Below are 17,477 nucleotides of genomic sequence, written 5' to 3'. Positions count from 1 at the left end.
GTGGATAGAAAACTGATGAGTCTCAGTTGATTGCACTTATGGTAGGAGGAAAAGTGTATTTTAACAAATAGTAAAAAAAAAAAAAAATAAATTGAAAATAAATTTCTAAAATTATATCCTAAATTTGTGTTGACAGCAAACTATGTAAGACTGTAGTTTTACATAGTTTTAATGAAAAAACAATTACTTTCACCTGATCTGAGCTACTGACATAGACTGTGTACAAATACTGTAGAGTCCAAGGTAGCACAAGTCAAAGGCCAACTTAACAGCTCTGCAAGGCACCTTCGGATGTGATTTGAGGTGGCCTTACGTGACATAATGCTAGTAGCTAAGAGCTGAAATGAAAGCTGGCTATGACAAAACACACCTCAAACCTCAGCACCCAGGAAACTCAGGTTGGAGAAATTACTGTAAGTTCAAAGTCAGCCTACACTACAGAGTAAGCAGCAGTCCAGACGTGGTTATATGACAAGCCGCTAGCATTCAAGACAAGGAAGTCTAGAAATACAGAAACAAAAAATAAAACACGGCCAATGGATTTCCTAGTCCCCGTGTTTTACATTGGGTGACAGTCAGACTCCACTCACCATGCTTAAACTTGGTGTAGGGTATTTTCTTAAATCTACTTCAGGATTCCTTCAAACCCCAAACACATACTGTTTCATGTGTGCCCCCATTCTTACGTTACTTAACACCAAAGGCTCTGGCCAAAGCCATTTTGTGGCAAATATTTTCAGATCACCTCTCACCCGTGTCTCTGTGACCTTTTAACTATCAATAGATATCTTTTTAGTGTTTCCTAAAATCCCTCCAGACCCAAGTTGCTTAATGTCTTAACTACATACATGATCTCATAGCAGCAGATGACCCAAAACTGAGTGCAAAATTCCAATGGCTTTTCCCACCCATGAAACGGAACAGACCTTTCGTGGGTCACGATCATTTTACTAGAGTTTTACTTTCAGAGTTCGCATGCTGATCAACAGCTATTGACCCCGGTCTGAAATCCTGGGATGCAGCTTAACAACTGATACTGGCCATGCTTCCTCCTTCTGTTCCCTATGGAGAACATCCCCTTGCATTTCCGAAGGCATTTCTAACCAGCTGACCCACTGGATAAAGGGTGCTCTTCACAGCGCTCACACTCCTACCACAGATAACTGTGACATTCCAGCGGGAAGGAGCTGGAGGCCTTGCCCTACATCCTCACAGTGCTCATCTGCAGGTCTCTGTCACCTGGACCTCACTCTCCTCCTAACTCTACACTTTCATTTCCTCCTCTCCGACTTCCTATTCCAGAATGTGCTTTCATTTCATCAATGGTTTTCAAACTTCCTTCTCGGTGAAACTCAGGTGCACTGAAATCCTAAGAGAACCCCAGATACCAGCAGCCAAGAGCAGGCATGTTCTCATGGGGAGGAGGGGCTGCCGCAGGCAGGCACAAGGAAATGATATGGCCTTTTTTCATTTTTTCATTTCCAGCAATTCCTAACAATTTCTACACTGATTCAAATGTTTGGGAACATTCTTATTTGAGCACAGCTGTTCTTACCTCAGCTCATTAACGGAATAAAAGCATACACACAGGTTCTTAGGTAAGGTTTGGAGGGTTGAATTCTAATTTTCTGTTTTCACCTACTCAAAGTGCAAATCTGTGTAAGACACAACCACCCCACAAGTGTATTATTACAGTGAATCTTAAAAAGTACTAATATGTAGTAGAAGAGTTCTCTAAAATCATTCAAATGGCACCAGTCCAGGTCCAAACCCCGCCCTAGAGGCCGGGTAGTCCTTGCAGGCAGCAGTGTGGCTGCAGTTCCCTGGAGAATCAGATCTTCCTGTGCAATGATTCTAGCTAGCGCTGTGCTGGCTACTTAAACAATACATCATGTTGTATTTTAACCCTGATTGGCTTTAAAAGACAAAGAAAAACATCAGGCCAATTGTTAGTTCTATCAAAGTTCAGACTAGAAAGTTTTTATAAAAGTAAAAAGAACAAAAAGCTTCTTTTCTGACACAGTCATGTGCCTCCTCCCAGCTGGTTCCTCTCTCGTGCCAATCGCCTCCTCCCAGTGGGCCGAGCCCGGAGACCTGGCCCTTCACGTCACCTCTGGGGCAGGCTTCACAGAAGGCAGCCTCGCTCTTCTATGTCCCTGACAGGCTGGACGGGCAGCACCAGGTGGGAGATGCGACTCCAGAGGCCACTCAGCTTGTCGGAGTCCATGTGGCTGAAGGAGCTGGGGGTCTTGGAGTTGGTGAACTTACCCCAGAGTAAATCCCTCACTTTCTCTTCTGTTTCCCTGGGGCTTACACTTGCTTCCAACGTTTCCTCCTCCAGCAGGACGGTCAGGACAAGGGCCACATCTTTAAAGGCCGCGTTCTCATGGTCACAGTACTTGTAGAAGATCAGGGTGGCACCCGCAGGAAGGGACTCAAAGTGGTGGACCACCGCAGCCTTGTGGCCGTTCTCGAACCCATAGCTGAGCTCCAGGTCGACCAGCAGCTTGACTGTGTCGCTGTCCTGCAGGGCTCTCTCCGCTCCGTCTATGGAGACGGCAGTCACCTTCTGGGAAGAGGTGTAGGCATTGGCAACGTGGTGGCTCAGGCACTTGAGGGTCTCCTTTCCCTCTCGAGCAGCCGTGAAGATGATGGTGGCTGGCTCACTGGGGTTTGAGACATTGAGGTGCTTCTGGAGAAACTTCCGTCCTCGCTGCCACAGGAAGGAACTCTGACCTGGGAATTTCTCCTTCAGTTGGCTGAACTGAGCCAGGAAGGCCTCCAGGGCCGGGTTCTGGGGCACCTGCTGGGCTGGAGAGGAGTAGTAGCTGTTGACCGAGCGCAGCACAACAGCTACAATCAGGCAGCAGAGAAACACGGAACCTGCCAGGTGAGAAGGTAACAGAAAATGAGGAACGAGAGTCAGAAACAATCCTAGTGGAAAACGGAAAAAAAAACACAGATTCCTATCAAGTGCTACTGGCAATGCCCAGTTCCTTTGCCTGACTCTTCTATATTTTCGGACTTTTAATAGAAACTGAGGCAGGAGGACTGTCATGAATTTAAGGATAGTATGGTCTATACAGCAAGAAATAAAAAGTCTAACAGAAATACCTTTTTTAATCCCTTGAAGCTATTTGGAGATACAATATCTGTGTCAAAATTATTTATATACTGTCATAGTTATTGATGCATTTGAAAGTGAGTCATGTGAACTTTCTTCCACATTCTCCAAGTATACAGTAGCTAGAACAGACCACTCTAATCAAAACTTAAATATGACCCAGACACGGTGGCAGAGCCTATGTAGGAGGGACATGACGCCTGCCTTACACATCGAGATTCATTCTCAAAGGGGAAAAGAAACAACAACCGTCTTAAACATGCAATCTGAGAGGTTAGCAGCTTCTATTGAAAAGGCAGTTTCTGAAGGCTGAGGCAGGAGTCCTGCCGTGTGTCTGAGGGTAGCCTGGGCTGCACAGTGAATCCCAGGCCAGTCGGAGCTACATGCAACAGCCCTGCCTCAACAAAACAAACAAAACGAAACAAAACAAAACAAAAGGCAGTCTTAGCTTCTTGTTCCCTTAGGTGTTGTGTGCTTCTGGCTGCAGTTCAGCCGACGGCAGTTGCTAAGCGTGCACAAGGCCCTTGGTCCCCACTGGGGGTCGGTGGGGTGAGGGAGGAGCAGTAGATTTTCTAACCATGAGGATATTTGTTAAACTAAATATCAAACAGTAGCTCAAGAGGAAAAAAAACTTTAAAATTTTATTGCTCTATTTTATTGAATTTATTAAACACACACACACTAAAATTGCTTAAGGATTTGCAAATGATGTAAACCAACTGTAGCAAATCAGGGTTGTTCTCACCATAGGTCCAGAGACTCTTTTGATCAGTCTTTCTCAATGTATCCTGTGCAACCTCTTCCTTTTCCTTCACCAACTGCGCCTCTTCTTCATGACTTCCAGCCTCTAGAGTTAGAAGGGACATTGTAGACAGTACACTGGGAGAGTGGGCATTGTCTTTTACCTCTTACCTGGTTACAGCACAGACAGGATGTCTATACTCTTGCAGATGTTCCCTTTATGCAAACCAAAACCGTTGATTAGCAGTTAACGTAACCATGTTAGGCTCCTTCCCACACAAACACCCCATGTGGAGCATGGTTTGATTGTCCACTCACGATGAACCTCTACAATGGAGGAATTGTGATAGCAGACCATGGTCTGTGCAATCACATTCATCCATCCATCCATTTTCTCATTCAAAAACTCTTCATAAAGTTGTCGCTCTGGGTAGGATGCCTGAGAAGTACACTGAGAGAGGTGAGCTCAGTGCTTCCTGAATACACTATTGTGATGGAGACGCACAGGGCACAGCAGGCATCAGAGATTAGCAGAGGGTAATAACCTAGGTTATCAACTCAGTTGATGCTTGGATACTATGCCCTGGCACTAGAAGATGGGCATTGCAGACTTGCCCTTCAGAGTACTGGGCATGATGACAAATGCCTGTGCTCCTGGATCTCAGGAGGCTGAGGCAGGAGGATCACTATGAGTGTGAGGCCAGCTTGGGCTATAGAGCGAGATATTATCTCAAAACAAGAACAATAACAAAAACTAACCAGCATCTACCTGCGTGTGCGCGCTCTCACTGATTTGTACACACTCAGCTGTCGATTTACACACTATTTTGTTTTCCAGAAGATAAAAAAAATTGAAAGTTTGAAGTCATAATTCATAAGAAACAAGAATATGATTTTTTTCATAAGTTGTATTCCTTTCTTGTCTTATTGCATGAATATAAACAGTAAATAAAAACAATATTTAAAAATGTAATTTGTGGGGCTGGAGAAGTGGATTAGTGGTTCAGAACACTTGGTGCTTGTCCAGAGGACCAAGGTTCAATTCCCAGCACCCACACTGGTGGCTGACAACCGTCTGTAATTCAGTTGAGGTGATCCGACAGCCTCTTCTGACTGTCTTGAATACAGGCATGCACATGGTACACAGACAGACATACCTGTATGGAAAACATCTAAACACATAAAATACATTTGTAAAAAATGCAATTCATGAGCTATCATGATGGCTAGGTGGTGACGGTGACTACCACAAGTTAAAAGAGCTGAAATGAGTCCTGTAAGTTATCCTTTGACCTCCATTAAGTATACTGTGTGTGTGCGCGTGCGCGCACGCACACACACACAACTAAAAGTGTAAATGTGTAGGTAGCAAGTTAATGCGGTGACTGGGCTAGTCTAGCAGACTGGGAACCTGTCTACATCTTATTACTGTGAATGACTTCCACCACATTCTCGAGGCGACACAGCAGGGTAATAGTCTCTCACCTGGTGCGGGAAGTCGCCTCCTCAGTGTGTCCTGGCTCCCTGGGCCTGCACGGGAATGACCGGGACTCTGGGCATCGGTAGAGTCTGCAGCAAGCAGCTCCTGAGCCACTTCCCCTCTGCCCCCTGCCCCGCCTTGGGGGGCCGCAGCGTTGCTCTCCGGGTGTGCATCGGCTTCCCCTCTGCTCCCTGCCCCGCCTTGGGGGGCCGCAGCTCTGCTCTCCGGGTGTGGATCCAGAGAGGCGTCTCCGCCTGCATGTTCCGAGTGGGGGTGCTGCCCTGGCTCTGTGTCCTGAGAACACAGTGTGTCCGGGCTCCTCTCCAGATCGGCTTTACCCAGTGGAGGTTTCTCTAAAGCTGGTTCCTCTGAACTTTCTGATCTGTCACCTGTGTCCGCATGCCCCTGACCTGGGGCCCTGATTTCATGATGGTCTTCCTTAGGATGAGATGTGGGATGTAAGGCCCCGGCTTCCGCAGTGTTACTCGGTGTGACTGTGGTGTCCTGTGCTTCAGAGTTTACTGATGGATCATTTTCCAAAACGTTTTGAGAGTCTAGTGAGATAAAAATGTTGTATTTTAAACATTTCTCCCATAGCAAACAAGGTCTGCAATCTCTCTCTCTCTCTCTCTCTCTCTCTCTCTCTCTCACAAACACACACACACACACAAACACATACTTTTCCTTTTCATGATTTACAGTGCACTTTTCCTAACCATTACTTCTCTGGCCTACAAGGGTAAAACAAGCTGTCCATGCTAATAAAGCTAATAGCTAATACTAATAAAAAGGAATTGCTAAGGCAATACTTAATAATAATAAATAAAATTAAGCTAAACATATCCTCTGAAGCAGGGTACATACTTCTGTAGTCCCAGCCCTTGGGAGGCTGATATCATAGGATCATGAGTTCAAGGCTAGCTTGTGCTACAGACGAAGACCATGTCTCAACAACAACAACAACAGAAATAGGTACTTTAGTCATCTGTATTTCCCCCCCCCCCCTTCCCTCCTCTTGTATCATTTTAACAAACCAAGTTCTAGACATCTCGTGTTTGCAGCTAAAATACCAGGATATACATACATCTCTAAAAAGATGAGGATTCTTTGAAAAAAAAAAATAACACTTTCACCATATTTAAAAGTGAGTAATTTCTTGTTTTTGTTTTTGTTTTTTTGTTTTTTTGTTTTTTTTTTGGTTTTTTCGAGACAGGGTTTCTCTGTGTAGCCCTGGCTGTCCTGGAGCTTACTCTGCAGACCAGGCTGGCCTCAAACTCAGAAATCCACCTGCCTCTGCCTCACAAGTGCTGGGATTAAAGGCGTGTGCCACCACCACCTGGCAAAAGTGAGTAATTTCTTAACATCACCAAATATTTGTCATTTATGTTTTCCTAGCTGTCTCATGAACTTCATTTTGTTTCCTCTGTAGAGGTAGGATGGACTGCAGGGCCTTCTGCATGCTAGGCAAAACTATTTACCACTTAGCCCTTGCCAAGACAGGAACAAGATGGTCTTATGTTGGTAACAGGCGAAGTCGGCGGCTAAGTCCATGGGGGTTCATTATACAGTTCTATGTTTAGACATTTAAAGTAGGTCTAACAAGAGGGCTCAGCAGATAAGGACACTCTCTGTCAGGCTGACACCTCATTTGACCCATAAGATCTGCACAATAGAAAGAGGGAACCAACTCCTGCAAGTTGTCCTCTGACCATCCAAAGCACTGTCACAATGCACACACACACACATACACACACACACGAAATACAATGTTAAAAACAGATGTCCTGGGCTGGAGAGGTGGCTCAGCAGTTAAGAGCACTGACTGCTCGTCCGAAGGTTCCGAGTTCAAATCCCAGCAACCACATGGTAGCTCACAACCATCCTAACAAGACCTGATGCCCTCTTCTGGAGTGTCTGAAGACAGCTTCAGTGTACTTACATATAACAATAAATAAAATAAATAAATCTAAAAAAAAAAAAAAAAAAAAAAAAACAGATGTCCTTTTTTCTCTTCCCAAAAAACTATCTCACATTTCTATACCTATTCTATACTACTCAGAGACACATGCACATACTCTAATGTACAGAGCCTCACACATATCCACACTCACTCTCAGTCAGTCAGTCAGTCAGTCAGACAGACAGACAAGACAGACAGACATACACTCTCTAATACACACACAGAGATTCATATACACACAAAGACATACAGACACCCACACAAACACTTGCAGAGACTCACTCATATCCACACTCACTCTTGGACAGTCAGACAGACAGACACACCTAAAAGCAGGATAAAGACTTTCCATTTTTTGAAAGGTCCCCCTCTAAGTCACAGGTTTTCTTTATTTAATAAATAGAACTCTAAGGATGAGCCTACCATCTTTTTATAACATGCTAAAACAACCATTCCTTACTACTGACATCTAAACATTTATCTTTCTTATATTATAATTATTTGATATTATGTAACTCAGTAAATGTAAAAAAGGTAATAATATTAACAAACTAACCCACTGAATTATATACTTTTTTTACTTCAAAACTTAAGGGTTTGGTCCTTGGAGACACTATTCCTTAACACAGCCCCATTTCCTACAGCAAGGCTTCGGTGCTGGGGGCCAGTGCTTACCTCCCACAGGGTCCCTGTGGCCACTGTCGCTCATGTTTGTGTCCTGGCTCTTCAGAGTTTGGGACATGGCTTTAGTGTCTGGGTTTTGTAGTGGAGATACTTTGTTTTCTTCTTGTCCCAAGTTCCAATAGACTCATGCTTCCCATGGAAGCAAGAAGCAAGGAAGAGACAGTGGCTAAAACAAAGTGAAAACAAACATTTAAGTGACTCTTTATCCATTCAAAGGCAAAACGCCAGTTTCAGCTCTTTGAATAAAATCTTCTGTCTTGTGTTATTTCTTAAGCCCTTAGAAAAGTTGCTTTCTGGCTTTCAGGAGCGCCACCTACCAACCCTGGACAATGGGAAGAAAAACTCCCGAGACTCTGAGTCCAGCACAGATGCCACCACGTCCTAAAACGCCCTAGCAGACGGACAAGAGTCTAAGCAGTAAAACCGCGTGAGCGGGATCCTAGAAGGCTTTCAATGTAGACATGAAACCCTCTTGAAAGCAGACGTGGCGGCGGTCACTGTGGATGTTCCGAGCTGCCCGTGCCATCCCTCAGGTCACTCAGATCAGAGGTGCTTGATCACTTATGAACGGCAACTGCGCAAGTGCTGCTGGAAGATGCAGCAAGAACACATTGGGATCTCACGGAGACCCAGAACCATTCACGCCATGGCCTTGTCACATTCAGAGAAGACAAATAAGTACAAGCTTTCCTCAAAAGGAGTCAAGTCAGGAGCCATTCTTAGGCCATAAAAACCAAGTCGCTGTAAGGTCTCACTGCTGAACACGGTTTGGTCAGTAAGTTACCTGGTCTTCACCAGTTATTAAAAAGAGCCCAGGGGTTAAACACAACAACACAGGTGACAGAGCTTTGTGAAGTGTTATACTTTCTGAACTTCTACTGGAGAGGCACAGAAAGCCAGCTTTCTTTGATTTTTTCCATGGTAATCTCTTAAAACCTTTATGCATTTCAACCTCATCTATTTATTATAGTGCCTGGTGTACAATAAAACTTCATATATTGTTTGAAAAGCATTATTTACAAATTATGAGGCGTGAGACAGTTCAGTAGGTAAAAGCCATTTGCCTCTAAAACAGGTAAGCAAGGGCCAGGGCTAGGTTCAGTGGTACAGCTCTGGCCTTAGCCTGCACAAGACCTGAGGTTCAATCCCCAGTATTGCAAAATAGAATACGTACCAACCAACCTAAGATTGAGTGCTAGGACCCACTCACATAGTAAGAAAAAAAAAAAAAAAACGACTTCTACAAGTTATCCTCCAACCACAACCTCCATATACAGAATCACGTAACACAAACACATGTTAATTGTTTTTTAAAGGAAAATGAATGCATGTGGAATATAAACTAGACAGAATGGAGACCTAGGACCACACCCTTCTTTCTGCTGGCATGAATGTTTACAAGTGTCTCAAATTTCAAAACTGTCTTCTCTCTTTCCCTCTTTAAGCTCTTATTGATACTTCAGCTTTTGTGCGTGTGCATGTGTGTATGGTAACACAGGGCTTCATCCAGGCGTGGGCAAGTGTTTCTACCACGCAGCTACACCTTCAGTTCTCAGGATGTCTCCCCCCTTCGTCGATGTTTGAGACATCAGCTCAGTACATATTTTTGGCAGGCCTAGAACTTTTTATATAGCCTAGGCAATCCTCCTGCCTGAGTGCTGGAATCACAGGCATGTGCTAGCACACCCAGCCCCCTGGTAATAAATATAAAGGACTTTGGAGAGAATTTTCTAGGATATTAATTATAACCACAACAAGGCTGTAGGTATAGCTCAGGGGCTTGTGCAAGGCCCTAGATTTAATCATTTAATCATTAGCACCACATTAAAAAAAAAAAATCACTAAAGAAATGCCAAATGATTCCTTTTACAGGAAGTTCTAGACTGAGTAAATGATTAAAATCTACAGTGAAAGAAAACACGCAAAGAAGGGAGTGCAGACTAGAAATCAACCAAGGAAAACCTAGGTCATTAGCGGTTCATTTACTATCAAACTTAAAGCCTGTGAGGTTACTGTTCTTTACTCTTAACATTATGACAAACAGCACGTCCCAAAATGTCTCATCTAGCTAGGAGCAAAGGAACTGCCACAGAAATGTCCCCAAGGCTCAGCATATGCGTCTCCTCACAAGCTCACTGACGTCAGCCCAGCAGCTACTCAAGCCTCACCTCTGTACAGGGTTGAAACAGCATTCCCTCAGAACAGAAGTGGGACAAACATGTTTTTTAACTCAAGTCACAATGTCATATGGTCTGGTATCTGAGCAATCTAGAGGCTGCCGTTTCAGAATCATGCAAGTCTTTCTGAGCAGCGACAAGCCCATATTAGGAAGCAACTTTGGTGTGGACCGTCACAGCAGAAGCCGGATGTGGTGGCTTCAGCCACTCCTAGCACCTGGGAGGCAGGAGCAGAAGGATCATGCCTTTGAGGCCAGCCTGAGCTACCTGGGAAGCTCCAGGACAGCCTGAGCTACATGAAAGTCATGTCGGAAAAAACAAAAGTAAGGCTATGCCTTGTGATCAAAATGTGTTGGAGACTTTGTAACAACAAAACAAAAACCTGACCCTTAACTGTCCAAAAAAGGTATTTGATGGTATCTTTGCCACAAAGCATAGACTGTGTCTCAACTGGCACAAACACATTTATTTTTAGTGAATCTCTTTCAAGTTCAATTGTGAAATGTTGGTTTTCAGTGTCCTGTAGTAATTCATTTTTCTACTTATGTAGAAGTTGGCTTAATTCTCTGAGGACCACGTCACTTTAACCCTAACCCCGGAACCCTGACCATTCGGCTCTATCTTCAGGGAGTGGAACTAGTTACAATTCTAAGAGTCACCCTCCACTCATGGACACTATACTAAATGGGAGTTTACATTTTTCTGGCAAATGTGACAAAATGTTAATGTCTTTCAGATTGGAACATACACATGCTTATGTCCTGCAGTTTTCTCTGTGTTTAAGGTAATTAGCAACTTTCAGAAACGCATAGTAGGTAAGGGAGAAATAAACTGATAAAAACAACTGATACTCTCTGCTAGCCACCACATATGCACACATGCAAACACACACAAAACACATGCATGTACCACACGCCCACACACACAAGAACAAAAGTAACAAAATATTATTTTGTACCCATAAAGCCCTATAATGACAACTAGGAGCACATGGGGTAAACTCCTACACTCTGGAAGCTTCAACCACAGCGGCCTACACATTTTGTAACAAGCTGGAAAGAAGACCAGGCAAGGGAAGGCTGCCTGTGCGGAGGAGACCAGGACTGGCAGGGCAGCTGGCTGGACCTCTCTCTTCATGTTCTGCAAGTCTCTGGTGTTGCCAAAGGGACCTGTGGGAACCAAGGAAAGACAGATTTGGAGAAGACAGGAACAGAAGGGAAAGGCTAAGTACCAGGAAGCAAAGAACACAGGGCTGGGAATGAAGTTCAGTATAAACAGAGCGAAAGACCACAAGTCCCTGCCGGATCTTAGCTTAGACACGAATGACATCATCACAAATGCATAGCAATGGGGTCTGATTAAGGCCCTCAAAATGAACAGCTGAAAGAACATGGTACCTGGGACAGGAAACAGTTTGCCTTCCTGCTCTAGCATCCAAGAACACAGTATACCCAACAATTGTGATTGTTACGATTTATCAAATGCCGTTTTTGATCGTTAATAGAGTGCCTTCTTGGTGCCGGGAGCCAAACACATTAACTCAACCTTTGCACCACTGAACAAATTCTAATTCTTACTTCCGAAACCAAGATACAGATTAAGAACCTTACTCAAGAACACATGGCTAACAGCGGTCAGGATCTGAGGTTAGGCAGTCTGCCCATGGCCCCCAACATTTTAACCATCGCCCTAAAAAACAAAAACCAAACCAAACCAGTAAACACTGCAGGTCCCTGACCCTGGTACAGTTGATCTTGGTTTGAACTGGGACTCTAATATATACCATCTGAGTAAAGTGGCAGATTCAACACCCCTCCAATACAGCCCCAAGACAAGGTGGCTGACTGGCATGGAACTCACTGTGTAGACCAAAGAAATACGCCTGCCTGCCTGCCTCTGCCTCCCGGGTGCTGGGATTAAAAGGCCCGGGCCACCATGCTCCCAGCTCAGATCCGTAACATTTTTCAAAATGTTTATTTCAATGTTGTAGAAAGTTTCTGGGAACACCAACTTACATCATATTCATATTTAACAGTTAAGATACAAAAGATCTTTGTATCTACCTTGGGTCATTTGTCCCTCCGGACCTCTCGAGCTTCATACCCCAGACAGCGTGACCTATTACTCTGCCTCAGAGCCCAAGATCAATCTTGTCCTGCCACCAGATTTAAGGTTTTGATAATTGAAGCATCAAGTTCTAACTGGCAATGATTTTGCCCTTTTCTCTGTTTTCAGCCTCACTGTCCTGAACGTTTTGTGTCCCATGACAGAAAAGTGCACTGGCTGGCACCGCCACGGTTGCACTCTCAACCCCATTAGAACGCCCAGGCCATTTACTACTGTCTAAATTAGAATATAACCCAGAGCTGAAAAGCTGTTATCTTCCTCTCATAAAAAGCAGTTTTTACTGGACATGGTGGCACACACCTTTAATCCCAGCACTCAGGAGGCAGAGGCAGGTGGTTCTCTGTGAGTTCAAGACCAGCCCGGTCTCTAGTCTAGAGACCCTGTCTCAGAGGGGATAAAGGTAGTTTTCAAGCTGACTTCACTCTATGACAACTATGATAGATTCAGGCTGTCATGTTCGTTGGATGCTATTTAAACTAGTTTACTTGGCCGAGGCCCTTTTCCCTGTAACTTGGACAGTATAACCTCAGTCACCCACATCACATAACAGTCTCCCTGGGGAAAGTATTTTCTTCCTCTGCCCCAATGTTTCTATTCCCAAATCTACCAGACAATAATAGAAGTTATGATGGTCATTTTAAAATGTTACTATTATGTATATTTTGATCAACTCTTCACACTCTATAGCACACAACTGAAACAGAGTATCTCAGATAATTTTGATTTTAATCATTAGAATTTAATCAAATCGCCAGGCAGTGGTGGGGCAGGGCTGTAATCCCAGCAGTCTGGGAGGCAGAGGCAGGTGGATTTTTGAGTTCGAGGCCAGCCTGTTCTACACACTGAGTTCCAGGACAGCCAAGACTACACAGAGAAACCCTGTCTCGAAAAAACCAAATCCAGAATTTAATCAAATCATATTTTAAAAATCCATTATTCACATTTACTATAAAGTATCCTAATCTAATATTTAAAAAATACTTAACCCTCCCAAGACCTAAGCTACAAAAGGCTTCTAAAATTTCCTTTCTGCTCAGTTTAGCTCTTCCACATAATGCTGATACCAGATCATACACAGGTTGTGCTGTCACATATGAACTTTCAAACAAAAAGTGACCACTTTTTCAGTCCTTTCTCTGGCTTATATACTCATGTTGTTTTACAAAGTCACAGTGCAGAAGTCAGAACAATTCTGATGAACTGTTCAACTTGACCTTGTGGTGTTATGAGAGCTCACCAGGCTCCTGTCTCTTTAAGCCAAGTGTACTAATGCAGGACACGATGTATGGTCCACAGACTACCCACGGTATTTTCCAAACTAACAGATTTAACTTAAATGTACTGTTAGTCATTGCTTGTCTCGAGAACGCAATGATGTCAAGTCTTTGTATGTTGATACCGTTAAAGAGCTGGCTAAAACAAAAATTTTATTTCTATTCTGCTAATATTTAAATCTCATACAGGTAGAATCTTAGCATTATGTCCTTGAGGCATAGACATTATTAACTAAAAAATGAAGAGGGCAGTAATACTTGCCTCTAAAAATTATCTTTTGGGAAGAGCTTTAGGATTAACAATAAGGGAGTAAGTACCTCATTGCCAATTTACAACTAACTTTATCTGTCGGTCCACAGTGTATTTTATGTACCAGAAGAACCTCGGCCATAGGGCGGCACAGGAGTGGCTCAGGAGAACCCATCCTTTAAAGAGACAAACGGCAGCCTCACATGTGGAAGGGAAGATTTGCTGTATAAGGGATCTCAGTTTCACGGGCGGAGGTGATGTGGCCTATCAGGGCAAGGCCAATCTTGTCCTTTGCCAAGTTTTTCTCAGACTAGTCTATGAACCAGTATCTGCTAATGAGATTTTAAAAAAATCTGCTGGGTCATTTCAAAAAGATTTTATTTTCAGATTAAGACTTGTAAGAAAGCAAGCCAGGTGCCCCCTGCTTCTGGTTGTGATTGAAATATCTGCACAACAAACCATACTGAACCCATTTAAAAACTATCACGAGAACAGAGACCTAAAAACCCTAACAGGAAAGGAAGAACCTGGGCCCTCGACGTTTCTGCTTCTACACTGCACTGGTCGCCTAGAATCTTAAGTGAAATTTTAAAAATGTTCAGTGGCTTCTCAGGTTGTTTCCAGGAGCTTTTTCTAAGTTGCTTAACTCCGAATCTGATTCCATGATTTCCATGAACAGAACCCAAGAATGTGGCCAATGTTCAGCAACACATTCGCACGTCTAAGACAGATCATCCACTAGACTGTTCTCAGATGTATGGAGCCAAGCTTTATCATATACTCCATAGCATAGGTTATTTTCCCATTTTGATGGGAGGACACTGAGTTCAGTCACCACAAGACAAGACAGTCTTTGGTTATATAGAGACAAGTAAGTGTAAACTGGCAGCATTAACACATTTTTTTGTAACCTGTAGGTATTGTCAAATAGTATGTGATAGGATCAGTTATCAACACTGTAATACTTATTACACTGAGGATAAACAGTGTCAAAGAATGGTTATATATATGAAAAAAATGTATATGTACATACACACATCTTTCATTATTGATCAAGAGGAGAAAATTAGAACAATGTAGTGTATTAAAATTTATTAGAATCTAGAATCCAGCTACAAGAACATGTTCTCATAACAGGTACTGATAGAAAAACAGTTAATGGGGCATACAACACAGGGCCTCCCCTCTAGGACCACATTATCTTGTCAATACTTAGGTTGTGGCGATTTTCAAGAGGGGCCGGGTAGTTCTAAAGCATTTATAGGGGCTATAGGTTAGTATGGTTCTAGGTAAATACTCTGGCTGCAATATCAACTAAATTTATGCTAAAATATGCATAGACCACAGAAGCAGACCCAACAATTTAAGCAGTTGACAGAGTAGCGACAGCAGTCTGAGTCAGTCGTATAAAGGGGGAGCCTTGGTCTTAACTTAGTGAAGAGCACTTGCCTAGCATGCACAAGGCACCCAGATTCAATCCCCAGCACCTTAAAAAAAATTAAAGAAAAAGAGAAGGAAAACAGAAATAGGTTAATTCTTCTTCTCCTCTAGGCTACAAACACAAAGCCCTTGAGAGTCTCCATGATTCTGTTACAGAAGTCATTTGCTTTGGCCAAGTTTCTTGTTTAAGGTTTTGTCTGTTCTGGTCAAGATTAATTGTAACGCAGGATTAAAACCAGCTACCCTGGAGTCATGTATCTTTTTTCTAACCAGTGGAGGACCCAGAAGAAATGGATGGCAAGCTTTTTCAAAGGTCCACCTGGTGAGATTCTGAGGTGCCCACTCAAGTGGGAAAGACCAAGGCAGAACAAGGCTTCTGTTAGCAGGATTGTCAGGGTAACATTCAGGGCAATAGTCAGCCCTGTTAATGCGGTCTAAGAACACTTGGTAACACTCATTTTCAACAAGTTCAGTTTGGTACAACCAGTGCCCTAGCTCTAAGCTAGGGAACCACTGCTGCCCACAATCAGGGCAGTGTGAATTATCGGAGAACATCTGGCCTTAGAAAGACAACACACAGCAATGTAACAACAAAAAGCAACAATGACAGAGAGAGGAAAGCAATAAGCAACAATCAGTCCGTAACAGTGTCCTTTAGCAACTTGTCAGTTCAACAACACTGGAGTGTTGAACCTGGCTTGCACCTTAGTGCGGTTCTTCAAGATCTTGTCGTTTATTCTTCACTCAATTGCAACTCAGTCTCTGTACTCAGGGACCAGTCCAGTCTAGAGCACTGTCAGTCACTTACTAGCAACACAGATCACAGAATTTCCTTCAAGGGAAAGCCAGGCCTCTAGTCCAAGCCAGTTGCTTTTTCCTGTCCAGTATCAGCCGGAGGCAGAACCACAGAGGAAGGCTCTGCTCTTCTGGGAAGATTAGACTTGTGAAGCAGATGCGATGACGGATCTGGGCGTCTTCTGTTGGTGCAGGCAGTCTCGCCAGTAGCACTTTACAGTGATGTAGTAAGGTCAGGAAGACCTGGTGGAGGAGATCCAGTGAAGCAGTCTTGAAAGGACCTTTATCTGGACTCAGTCACAGAGAAGCCGCTGGTGTTGAGTTTGCAGGATGGTCTGGGAATGGTCACACACCTGTAAATGATAAAACTTCAGACGACTCATATGGGCAGTTGCTCACAGTATTACAAACATGCATTTGAAAATTCTTTGCACCAGTCAAGACAGATGACAATAGTCTCATAGGGTTCCCCACAACTTAATTTAAGTCAAACCATCCCAAGCAATTTGGAAGTTAACTCTTCTGGACACTGGGATGGGTTTTGAATCCCTTAGGATTCATACAAGGAATGATGTGATTTTTTTTCTTTTTAGGATTACATTTGTTTTGTTTTTTTTACTATCTTTGTATTTTGAGAATAAAAGACCTGTATATCACTTCTGTGAAATAGGTACCATATGGAGGGCAGTAGTAACTATGACAGCCTTTCCAACACGGGCTTCAATCTAACCAGGAAAAATCTTAGCAAACTATTAGACAATATTTTGAAGCAGCTAACTATAAGAAGTTGAAAATTATTTTAAAAGCTTTAAAAAGGAATCAATGGGGCAAGTTTCACTGTTGAATTTATCTGTATAGGTTGACATACATTGTCATTTTGAGATGAAAACCCTGCATGAGCAACAGAGCCAAGGTATTTTCATGATCCTGGATGTAACACACACACAAGGTAGGCAAGAACACACGGATCAAGATGGATGCACAGGAAACACCGGGTTATCAAATTATAGCACGTGACCCTCCACCATGCAGTAGTTCTTATAAATCCAGATGCTCAATCCTGTGAGAACAGGAACACTAAAGAACATGTTAAACAGGGGCCTCAAAAGCAGGAGAATCTAGTGTTGGCCCTACTCAACGCCAAACTTTCTTAGATTCTTGGATTTACAATGGCAAAGGGAATTGACTTAAGAATGCTATTAACGCAGGGGCACATTTTCATAGCAGATGAAAGTCAGCTTGTATGTACTAGTGAGCTTTTTAAGGTCAGGTAGCTGGGTACTAGGCTACCAATTCAGCTCCCAGTTTCTAGAAATACTTTTGAGGAAATAGTTGGGTGAAACAGCAAAACTACTCCTCCATGCTCACAAATCAACTCTCCCCTTCTCTAGAACTTCTTACCTCCAACTGCACTGTCAAGCGCCA

At 43.3% G+C, this 17,477-nt stretch overlaps 2 protein-coding genes across 5 annotated transcripts in view; both read right to left on the bottom strand.

Moving 5' to 3' along the window:
- Positions 1 to 229: 229 nt before the first annotated feature.
- LOC127697630 (torsin-1A-interacting protein 2-like) overlaps positions 230 to 17,477 on the bottom strand; it is a 29,618-nt gene continuing 12,370 nt past the window's right edge. For 3 of the 4 annotated variants that reach the window (XM_052200906.1, XM_052200905.1, XM_052200904.1), the window contains exons 2-5: positions 7,981 to 8,155; positions 5,351 to 5,899; positions 3,870 to 3,971; positions 230 to 2,883 (exon numbers count right to left, since the gene is read on the bottom strand). In XM_052200906.1, coding sequence (XP_052056866.1) covers positions 2,126 to 2,883; positions 3,870 to 3,971; positions 5,351 to 5,899; positions 7,981 to 8,047 — 1,476 coding nt within the window. In that variant the 5' untranslated portion in view covers positions 8,048 to 8,155 and the 3' untranslated portion in view covers positions 230 to 2,125. Of the gene's footprint in view, positions 2,884 to 3,869; positions 3,972 to 5,350; positions 5,900 to 7,980; positions 8,156 to 16,065; positions 16,159 to 17,477 lie in introns of those variants that run through there. The other variant, XM_052200903.1, reaches the window with a different exon arrangement.
- Tor1aip2 (torsin 1A interacting protein 2) lies at positions 14,895 to 16,067 on the bottom strand. The gene has a single exon (XM_052200907.1). The coding sequence runs from the start codon at positions 15,810 to 15,812 to the stop codon at positions 15,417 to 15,419; it is 396 nt and encodes a 131-aa protein (XP_052056867.1). The 5' UTR covers positions 15,813 to 16,067; the 3' UTR covers positions 14,895 to 15,416.

The sequence above is a fragment of the Apodemus sylvaticus genome, chromosome 12 (genome assembly GCF_947179515.1).
Source record: "Apodemus sylvaticus chromosome 12, mApoSyl1.1, whole genome shotgun sequence".
In the NCBI taxonomy this organism is placed as follows: Eukaryota; Metazoa; Chordata; class Mammalia; order Rodentia; family Muridae; genus Apodemus; species Apodemus sylvaticus.
Note: the sequence above shows the minus strand (reverse complement) of the source record. Positions and strands in the feature narration are given on the sequence as shown.

Coding starts and splice junctions, on each gene's coding strand:
- Tor1aip2 (XM_052200907.1), bottom strand. CDS start 15,812: ATGTTCTCCGATAATTCACACTGCCCTGATTGTGGGCAGCAGTGGTTC.